The sequence below is a fragment of the Passer montanus genome, unplaced genomic scaffold (assembly GCF_014805655.1).
Source record: "Passer montanus isolate IOZ18808 unplaced genomic scaffold, ASM1480565v1 scaffold118, whole genome shotgun sequence".
Taxonomy (NCBI): domain Eukaryota; kingdom Metazoa; phylum Chordata; class Aves; order Passeriformes; family Passeridae; genus Passer; species Passer montanus.
In genome coordinates, this window is record NW_024358500.1 from 350,555 (window position 1) to 360,761 (window position 10,207).

A 10,207-nucleotide genomic window follows, 5' to 3' on the forward strand; every position below is an offset into this window, starting at 1 on the left:
CCCGCCCCGAGCCCGCCCGGGGCTCCGTGCTGCCCGGGGCTCCCCCGGCCCGGCTGCCCGCCGGCTGCTCCGGGCGGGGGGTAGGGATCATCGAGCTGCGGTGACCTGCCTGGCTCTCCCGGCGCCAGGCATTGCCGGTGCTGCTCCTGCCTTCCTCCCCTCGGGGTGCCAGGCGCCCTCCGGCCCTTTCCCCTCGGCTGTGCCGTGGCCGAGCCGCTGGCCCGTGCTGCTGGGTGGATGCAGCAGCCGCGGGCCCTGGGCTGCCCGCCTGGCCGGTAGCCCTGTGGGAAGCGTGCAGCTGCTGCAGCCGGGTTGGGCTGGAGGGTAAGACAGCTCAGGGGAATGCAGACCTCATGCTCTGTGTGTCGGTGTCAGCTCAGGGCTGCAAGGAGCTTGAATGCCAAAAAACACAGCAGGTGCACCCGTGGTGAGCGTCAGGAATGTGCTGAGCCACGGGTCTTTGTGCTCTGCGGTGTGACAAAGGCAGGAGAGGAGTGTTGACAAGTGTTAAAAATTGTCTTACTTTGCTGCTGTTCTTGTTGTTTAGGCTTATCTTTTTTCTCTTTGCAATAACTAGAAGCATCTGCCAGCAAATCTGTGATGCGTATCACGGTAAGGAAATTGTTCCAAATGCTGCCTGTAGGCAAAAATCTAAGTGTGTCTTTTTTATGTCTTCATGATTTGGTATTGCTAATAAGGCAAGGACCTTTCCTCAACAGCCAGTCTCATTTTGTAGAGATGTAGAGACCTGAACCCTTTTTCCATGTGACAGGTGTTAAAATCTCAAATCAGGAAACAAAGCTCCTTTGATTTGCGTGCAGTGCTGTGCCATGCTTGCTGGGAATGTGAGATTGGGAGTGACAACATGTGATTGTGAGCCGCTAGCTTGGTCACCAACGTGTGCTTGGGCATAATTCTCTCAGATTAGTGTGTGTGGATGTCAGGCAGAGTCCTCTGAGCTTAGTCAGGGTTGTGACCGTGCACCCAGTTGGGTTTGCTTCACTTGTCTGTGCTGCTGATTTTTACTGCAGCTGCTGTGTTGGTATACAAAAGATCTAATGCTCCCAGTTCCTCTTGGAACAGAAGGCCTGCGCTCTTTCTCACATCTCCTGCCAGCTGGAGAGGTTCCTCAGGTGATAAAAGTAGACTTTCTCTCAAAGGGTTTTGTTTGATTGGCAACTCAAGTGTAAACAGTAGATGAGTTCAAAGTCTTCTTGGCTGAACTAAGCCCACAGACCTTATGATAAGGACAGAGAGTGTGGTGGTTCACGCAACTGCTTCCTCCAAAATAGGCTCCAGAGTGATGTAATGCTTGGACAGCATGCTGCTTCCCAGTGAGAATTTTACGTTTTGGCAGGTACTAAAGCAAATAACACAGATCCAGGTTTTGTGGTAGCTCTTCTGTAACTGTCTGTAATCCTGACCTCATTTTAAAGGCACAGGATGGGACACTTTGTAGAGCTAAGTGGAGCTGGGTATCCTAAACCTACTTGTACCACTGACTTGCAGTGCTGCTTTGCTTTCTGATCTTTTTGGAAGACAGTGAGATGAGGATGGTCCCTGCTGGCCTGGTTTCCAAGCAGCCACAATTGTTCACAAAGGAGCAGTGTGCCTGGTAAAGAGTTGAGTGTGTGCAGTGGGACTGGCATAGGGGACAGTTGTCTCTGGAGATGGTGTGTCTTGTGGAGAAGGCTAATGGTTGGAAATGCAGGTGTGAAGCCAGCAAAGAGAGCAAAGGACAGTTTGTAGAGATGGCCTGGTCAGAGGGGATTCTGTACTTTGTTTCTGACATAGCAATAGTGACTTTCCTACTGCGCTGTAAAGCAGTGCTGCCTTTTGGGAACACACAGCATGGAAACTCTCAGGATGGATACAGTCCGAGAAGAAGCTGCAGGGGACAATAAAAAATATCTGCTGGCATGCCCAGCCTAAGGCCACAATCACTGTCAGCACTATCTAAACATATGCTTTTCACTGTGTTTTCACCAGATTTCCCACTACAGCTTACAGTGAAAGCTGGCAGAAGGTGATGGTGATGGATGTTGGGTCTTGGCTTAGGCTCCTCTAATCATCTGCAGCACCCGCTCCATGCAGAGACCCACGTAGTGACTGTGCTCTTTCTGCTCCCCTCTCCAGAGCTCCCACCATGGTCAATGAGGCCCAGCACACCTGCAGTGGCAGCTCCAGCTCCAGGTCTGATGGCAGCAGCAGCGGGAGCGAGAGCTCCAAGGACAGCTCGCGCTGCTCCACGCCTGTGCTGGACGCCGACCGGCACGAGCGGCTGCGGGAGAAGATGCGCCGCCGGCAGGACGCCGGAGACAAGTGGTTCTCCCTGGAGTTCTTCCCTCCCCGCACAGCCAATGCTGCTGTCAATCTCATCTCCAGGTGAGTGCTGCAGGGTAGGAGAGGGGAAGTATCTGTGGTGGAGGGCAGGGAAATAGCTAATGAGGCAGGCTCTGCCCCATGCTCTGTCTCCCCTTCCAGGTGATGAAGCAGGTAATGGGGCTGTGCTTTCCTGCTGAGGAGGGTAATGGACACCAAGTAACTTGTCTTCCTTGGAGGCCCTGAAGAGCTAAGTGTCACGGTGGGATTACTGAGGGGCCAGGTTGTTTCCCCACTCCCATGCCCTGGGAAGATGGAGTAACCCCAATGTCACGTTCTGGGTCTGAAGCACAATGCTGGGGCAGAAAAGTACCTAGTAAAAGCAGAAAATATTCCATGATGGGCAGTGTGCCAAAATCTCTGAAACAGATTCTCATTTCCTTTCAATATTCATCCAGCCTCTATGGTTTGTGCCTCTGTACTACAGTTTTAGCCTCTAACATAGGTATCCACATCTACGTGCAAAATGAAAGCTGATAGGTCACAGCAGAGCTAGGAGTTATTCTGGAGCCCCAGGAGCTACCATGGACACCTGGAGGACAAAAGGGTATTTCATAATCCTTTTTATAATTGCTATAAGGCAGTGCCTGAACAGAAGGCCCTGTTCCACCTTGGAGCAGGAGAGAGACAAGCTGGGGAAGCCCTGTGGCCTCTACAGTTCAAGTTGGCACAGAGGGCTGCAGCATAGTTTCCTATTCCAAAAGGAATGGGACTTGCATTGCTGTCAGAAGCTGTATCAGTCTATTAGAGCATGCAGGGAGAAAGCCTGTTGTACAGAGAACACCTCCATTGCCTCTTTTTCTATAAAATTATAAGCTCTTCCCCATACAGCCTTCAAGGATGGCTTTCCTTATTTACATCAGCTGCTTGCTAAGCTCTTAGTGCAACACTTTTGTGGTCTATCCTGTTGCTGTCATCCAAGCTCTCTCTGCCTGCTGTTGGCATTCTAGCAGTGAGCAAGATAGCCAAATCCCCTCTCTGTGCCTTGAATATCTGGTGTGGCCTAACACAGCTTGAAACCCCACAGGTTTGACCGCATGGGAGCAGGTGGTCCCCTCTTCATTGATGTGACGTGGCACCCTGCAGGGGACCCAGGATCTGACAAGGAAACCTCTTCCATGATTATTGCTTACACTGCAGTGAACTACTGTGGCCTGGAGACCATCCTGCACATGACATGCTGCAACCAGACCAAGGATGACATCACAGGGCATCTGCAGAAGGCCAAGCAGCTCGGGTTGAAGAACATCATGGCACTGCGTGGAGGTGAATCCTTCTGTACTGTGATGTGTAGTGCAGAGGCTGTGCTGCTGTTGTGTCCAATTCCAGAGAAGATTTAGGGGCTTCTTCTGCAGGAATTAAATACTGAGACTGTGTTTCACCTGAGCCCTTCAGCTCAGCAGTCCTTTCAGCTCAAGGGCAGACAAAACCAGTCCATAGGTAAAACTGCAGATTTGGGAGTTCATCTGTCTTTCTTTTGATAGAAGGTCTTTACAGGACTGCCAGATCCGAGTTCAGCAAACAGTTGGAGAGAGCTGTGGATTTGTTCTCTTTTCAGATCCTGTTGGTGAGGAATGGGAGGAAGAAGTAGATGGTTTCAACTATGCTGTTGATCTGGTTAAGCATATTCGCAATGAATTTGATGATTACTTCGACATCTGTGTGGCAGGTAAATGCCTTCTATTGCAGAGTGTGCAGTAGGGTCTGACACAGGGAAATCAGCTCTGCAGTCCCTCCCTGGACCTGGCCTGTGACACTACAATCAGATTGGATACTTCCTAATTTCTGCATGTTGTCCTGACCACATTTTTCATTTGTTTTCCCCTTCTCCCCAAAGGCTACCCCAAGGGTCATCCTGAAGCAGAGAGCTATGAGGCAGACCTGAGGCACCTGAAGGAGAAAGTCTGTGCTGGAGCAGACTTCATCATTACACAGCTTTTCTTCCGATCAGAAACCTTCCTCAAGTTCATGAATGATTGTCAAGCCATTGGCATTACCTGCCCCATTATTCCTGGCATCTTCCCTATACAGGTGAAATCCAGTAATTTGGATTTAGGGAGGGAATAAGGATCTAGGATGTTAGGTATTTGTGGGTCAGGGCCTGAGAGAGGTCTGTAAATATCCTGTGCAAAATTTCAGGGAAGAGGGACTGCTGAATGTAATAAATCTGTTGGTGGTATGCCAAATTAAACTCTTAGGCAGCTAATAACAAGCTGAAAAGGTTTCTTGTGCCCATATGGCAAAAAGGGATATAAAGGACAATGGCCTGCAAGTCCTGAGGTCACTGAGTATGCTGGGCTCAGGCAAGGATGTGGGGAGAAATCACCTAAAGTGACATGACCTGGACTGTGTTACCATCCTAGAGATGAGGCCTGGGAGTTGATTCCAGGAGCCTCAGTTCTAAATCTCGGGCCACAAAAATAGAGAGAGAGTACCTGTGTTAGTGGGACGGCAGAAAAGGGTCTTGGAAAAATGATAATCTGCATCCTCATGCAGGGTTACCACTCCCTGCGCCAGCTGGTGAAGCTCTCCAAGCTGGAGGTGCCCCAGGAAATCAAAGATGTGATTGAACCCATCAAGGACAACGACGCAGCCATCCGGAACTACGGGGTGGAGCTGGCAGTGTCCATGTGCCGGGAGCTGCTGGACAGTGGAATGGTGCATGGCCTCCACTTCTACACCCTCAATCAGGAGGTGGCTACGACCGAAGTCCTGAAGCGCCTGGGCATATGGGATGAGGACCCAAGGTGAGCAGAATGTGTTGGTTTCTGTTAGTTCCACTTTTCTGTCCTTCTGTCCATCCATCCTTTTGTCTACTGAAGGTACAAATAACAGATAGGTCAATACCTCTACTCTCCTTTTCTCCTTTTTTTTTATCACCTTTTGCATTTAGTAGTTCAGTCTTCCCACAGGTCTCCAACAAAAGCTGGGAGGAATAGAGGAGACAGCCAAAGAAGGAATTTGTTTTAGTCAAGTAGCTTTAAAGCAGGGATTGTGGGACTTTAAAAATCCAGAACTTAGAGCTGCCACTTGGAAGAAGCATGTTTTTGATGCCCATCACAACCCCTTATAGGCTAGGGGTGTGTTCCCACTGTGAATTTTTAGGGTTCTCTGCAGCTGAGAAAGGGAATGTGGACTTCTCTCTGAGTCCACAGGCTTCAACACAGAAGAAGCAAAGGAAAATTGACAACTGTTTTTTATTTTTCCTTGAAGTAGCTTCCCATAGTGCTTTGCCCTTACCTTTTCCAGTTTCAGGTGTCAGTTCCGTACCTTAACATTAAATAGACCCTGCTGAGCATCCTGTGAGGGAACTGAGTAGGAAATATTTTCCATAAAGGAAGAGTTTCCTGTCTTACTTCTTGACAACCAGAACTCTTCTCAGCCCCTGTTATTTCTCCCCAGGTGCAAACTGCACCACGGGAAAGGCTTCCAGCCTTTAATGGAAGGTCAGCAGAGGAACTGTGTTAACATCTGCTCATCCCATGCAGGCGGCCTCTGCCCTGGGCAGTGAGTGCTCACCCCAAGAGAAGAGTGGAAGATGTGCGGCCCATCTTCTGGGCCTCCAGGCCAAAGAGCTACATCTATCGAACTCAGGAGTGGGATGACTTCCCCAACGGCCGATGGTAAGCTGTCCTGTGCACTAAGGCACAGCTCTGGTAGGAAAGCCTGATGTCCTGGCACTCCTGATGTAGCTTTAATAAAATGGTCCCTCTTGCTTGGATTTGAGTGAGGGGAGGCAAATAGCACCAAGATGTTGAGACTTTTGGTGTTGAGGTGGGTTTTGTTGTGTACTTCTCTTGCTGCTTGGCTCTCTTCCTGCATCACCAAATCAGCTCATTCTCCTCAATGACTTCATGTCTGTGTCTTCTCCCCTTACAGGGGTAACTCCTCCTCTCCAGCTTTTGGAGAACTGAAGGACTATTACCTCTTCTATCTGAAGAGCAAGACTCCCCGTGAGGAGCTTCTGAAGATGTGGGGAGAAGAACTGACTGGTGAGGAAAGTGTCTTTGAGGTGTTCACATGTTACATCACTGGAGAACCCAACAGGAATGGGTACAAGGTGAGAGGCCAGGAAGGGATGGTCAGTGTGGCACAAACAATAGTGCACATTCCCTCTTGTTTCTGGTACCACATTGTTTTTCTAAAGAAGAATAAGCACTTCTCTATCCAAAAGGATTTGCTGGCACACTGGTTGAAGGGGGTCCAAGAGCCAGAGCTAAGGCTCAGCATAAAAAGAAGGTGCTACAGTATTGATTGACTTCAGCAGTCAGTGTTGTGCATATCCTAACCCTTGAACCAAACCTGGGAATTCTCTCCTGAAGCAGGTGTGTTTGAGACTATTAAGGCACTGCTGAGTTACTTCAACACCCAGATGGTCATCAAAGGGTTGTTACATCCATTGTGAGCCTTCCTTTCTCCTCATGGTAGGTCACGTGTATGCCTTGGAATGATGATCCTCTTGCTACTGAAACCAACCTTCTGAAGGACCAGCTGGAGAAGGTCAACAGACGAGGAATCCTGACCATCAACTCCCAGCCAAACATCAATGGCAAGCCATCCACAGACCCCATTGTAGGCTGGGGGCCCAGTGGAGGTTATGTTTTCCAAAAGGTACTATATTATTCTGGGCTAGGCAGCAAAGAGTTTGGCCTTCTTTGGTCTCTGTTAGACCCAGAGGTCCCAGGCTTACATCCACATCATCTTTCTGTCCACACCTTACCTTATTTTGTTCTTGGTGAGATAAGGCAAAGCTCCTTGGTGTCTTAGAGATGGCCAAAATGCCATCTCTATGGCTGACTTCACAGCTATTTTCCCCCACTTCAATACATCTATTGAACATCTGTAGAGTTTCATGGTTTTGTTCTCAGCAAGTAATTATTGGTAACTTTATTTCTAGAGCAGGGCTATAACATTTTATATATACACATGCGCCTGCCCCCTGCATCTGATTCAGTGATGCACAAAGCACCCAGATTTTTCACAAAATGGGAATCAATGAGGTAGTATCTCTACCATCCAGCATCTCATGGTGATTAAATAGATATTTTAAAATTTCCTCTGGCCTTCTGTATGTCAGAGTTCTCCACAGTTTCCCCCAGCCCATGCACTGTGCTTTGCTGTATAGACAATGGTCACATTCCTTCCCTGGCCTGCAAACAGCCATGCCTGCCATGCCTGTCTCCCCCCGTCAGGCATTTCAGGCCCTAGAGCCTTGTCTAATGGGTGATAGGAATATCCCATCAAGGTAAATGCCAGGCAAGTAGCTCATACTGGAAGACAAAGCATCCTTGTTCAAAAGGGATCCAAACCGGTAAAGCCAGAGACCAGCAGATGGCAAATGCATTTATGTTTTCAAAGGAAGAAATTCCCCTGAGGTGAGGGAAATCCATCATCTCACGAAATTGCCAGAAAATGGGGGGAGGGGAAGCAGTTGTTGGGAGCAGCCAAGCACAGAATTTGGTTATATAAGCACACGGGGAGAATTGTGAACAAAAGATGAGGACAGGGAGTGGTGCTTGGGAGAGGCCAGCTGAGACCCCAGAGTTCTGCTCTCACCAGGCTGGGCTGCCTTGGCAAGACACTGCTGTAAAATAAAGATTAAAGCTTAGGCTTCTTCCAAGCATTCTGGCAGACTGCTTCCTTGTGTAGCAGTTGTGGTAACACTGGAGTTTGTTCCCACTTGTGTACTTAATGGATTCAAAACAGGAAGCCTGTAGCTTTCTTGAGTGCACTGTTCCTGGACTGTTCCCTCTGCTCTCTCCAATTATTTTTTTCCCTAGCTCACTTACTACAGAGGCTCCAGCAAGAGTAAATTAATATGTGATTCTGGGGATGAACATACAAGGCAGCCCAGACTCTACAAATATCTCTGTGAGAGACATTTGAGAATGTCTCAACTCTACAAAGGTCATTGTTTACCTTTATTTGTCCAGTTCTGTCATGATTTAAGGCTCTGATTCTCTTCCCCCTTCTCCATCCCTCCCTGCAGGCATACCTAGAGTTCTTCACCTCCAGTGAAATTGTCATGGCACTGCTCAAAGTGCTGAAGAAGTACGAGTTGCGAGTGAACTACCATATTGTCAATGTCAAGGTAAGGCTATTATTCACAGGACACTTTCCTTTCACCACCTTGGGAGAGAGGCAAATACCAAATATTCAGACATGAGGGCTGATGAAGGGAAGGGAAAGTAAAGCACATCAGCTGTGGTGTGCAGCAGCTGTCTTGTCCCTAAACAAGGAAAGGTAAATACACTTTTTCCAACTAACTCAGTCCCTGTACCAGCAGGTGCTTTAGAAAGGTTTTCCTTCCTTTGTCAGGGCCAGAATATCACCAATGCTCCAGATCTGCAACCCAATGCTGTCACCTGGGGTATCTTCCCAGGAAGGGAGATCGTCCAGCCCACTGTGGTGGATCCTGTAAGCTTCCTCTCCTGGAAGGTGAGTCCTGCCTTCTGTTGGAACATTGCTGTGATGCCCTGGAAGTTCAGAGTGTCTGGTTCAGTTTTAGTCTCTGACACTCCTCACAGCTGAGGGCTGTTGCTGTATTGGCTTGCAGAGGTCAGGTCTTGCTCCTCCTGCTCCCTCAGCTCCAGCAAGAGCTGTTGCCAGACACAAAGCACCCAGTAACGGGGATTGAGAACCGCTGCTGTTTCTGTACCAGGCCTCAGAGTGCTGGGCAGTGGCTCTTCTTCCCCTCTTATACATACAGGGGCAGCATTGAGCCATCCATTGTACTGCAAATGTGTCTCCTTTCAGCTCTGAGCACTTTCCACTGACTGGAAAGCATAAGGCTCCTTGCTCAACTCTTGCCATTTTTACTGTGAAGAAACAATCCACAGTCTGGCCAGTCGTGTGTAACACTGGGTACAGTGTAACTAAATTAAGTAACATTACTAAATTTACATGAAGATGTTTCACAACTGCCAATTTGTGTTGTTGCTGTGGCAGGATGAGGCCTTTGCATTATGGATCGAGCAGTGGGCCAAGCTCTATGAGGAGGAATCTCCCTCCCGCATGATCATCCAGTACATCCATGACAACTACTACTTGGTCAACCTGGTGGACAATGACTTCCCACTAGAAAACTGCCTCTGGCAGGTTGTGGAGGATACTTTTGAGCTGTTGAACTCTCCGACTCAGCAGTGAAAATTCTTCTAATCTGTTACTTCCTCCGCCCATCCACTGCCTCCGGGGAAAGCAGCAGCTCCTGTGCTGACAATGAACACACTCCTCAACCGTGACCAGGGTGGTGCTCTGATCCACCCACACCTTGTGCTCTTCTGTCCCCAGCACAAAGGCTCCCTGAGCCATCCTCACTGAACATTAGCCACAACTACCTGAACCTCTGAGCTGAGGCTCCAGATTCAGCCCAAAGGCCAGGGTCTGCAGGATGAAGAGCTGCTAATCATGGTTATGCTAATTACAGTAACAGAAGAACACCAGATTCTGGTAACTTTCCCCTCTGGTAACTTTCCTGTGCCAGAAATGCTGGCAGGGGAACAGAAACACTCCTGTCAGCTGTACCTATGCAAGGGGATTATATCAGCAGTTACCAAACTGGAAAAGAAGGTCAAATTGCTTTTATATTGCACACTTAAAATGTATTTTTTCATAATTGCTCATCAGGCACTTTTGCACTCACTCCAGAAGAAGGTTCAAATTTTCTTACTAACTTTTCTCCTTGTATTGTATTTACTGTTTTCTTTTTAATAGGACTGTGGGAATTTCCATTGTGGATAAGACTAAGTAGGAATCACACTATTTCCTAGATTACATACAATAAAATACATGCATACAAATGTCTCTTTTACTAGGCCATGCTCTA

At 48.4% G+C, this 10,207-nt stretch overlaps 1 protein-coding gene across 4 annotated transcripts; it reads left to right on the forward strand.

The window, feature by feature from the left end:
- The first annotated feature begins 13 nt into the window (after positions 1 to 13).
- On the forward strand, positions 14 to 10,207 carry MTHFR (methylenetetrahydrofolate reductase). Of its 4 annotated transcripts, none has more exons than XM_039697439.1 (12): positions 14 to 324; positions 2,137 to 2,385; positions 3,410 to 3,648; positions 3,941 to 4,051; positions 4,220 to 4,413; positions 4,879 to 5,129; positions 5,871 to 6,005; positions 6,262 to 6,442; positions 6,811 to 6,993; positions 8,372 to 8,473; positions 8,701 to 8,820; positions 9,331 to 10,207. In XM_039697439.1, exons 2-12 carry the CDS (start codon positions 2,147 to 2,149, stop codon positions 9,526 to 9,528), a joined length of 1,953 nt encoding a protein of 650 aa, XP_039553373.1. In that variant the 5' UTR covers positions 14 to 324; positions 2,137 to 2,146; the 3' UTR covers positions 9,529 to 10,207. The 4 variants fall into 4 exon arrangements, with proteins under 4 accessions (XP_039553373.1, XP_039553370.1, XP_039553372.1 ...); XM_039697436.1 differs by lacking the exon at positions 14 to 324 and adding an exon at positions 363 to 612; XM_039697438.1 differs by lacking the exon at positions 14 to 324 and adding an exon at positions 2,485 to 2,584 and having other exon boundaries at positions 2,262 to 2,385.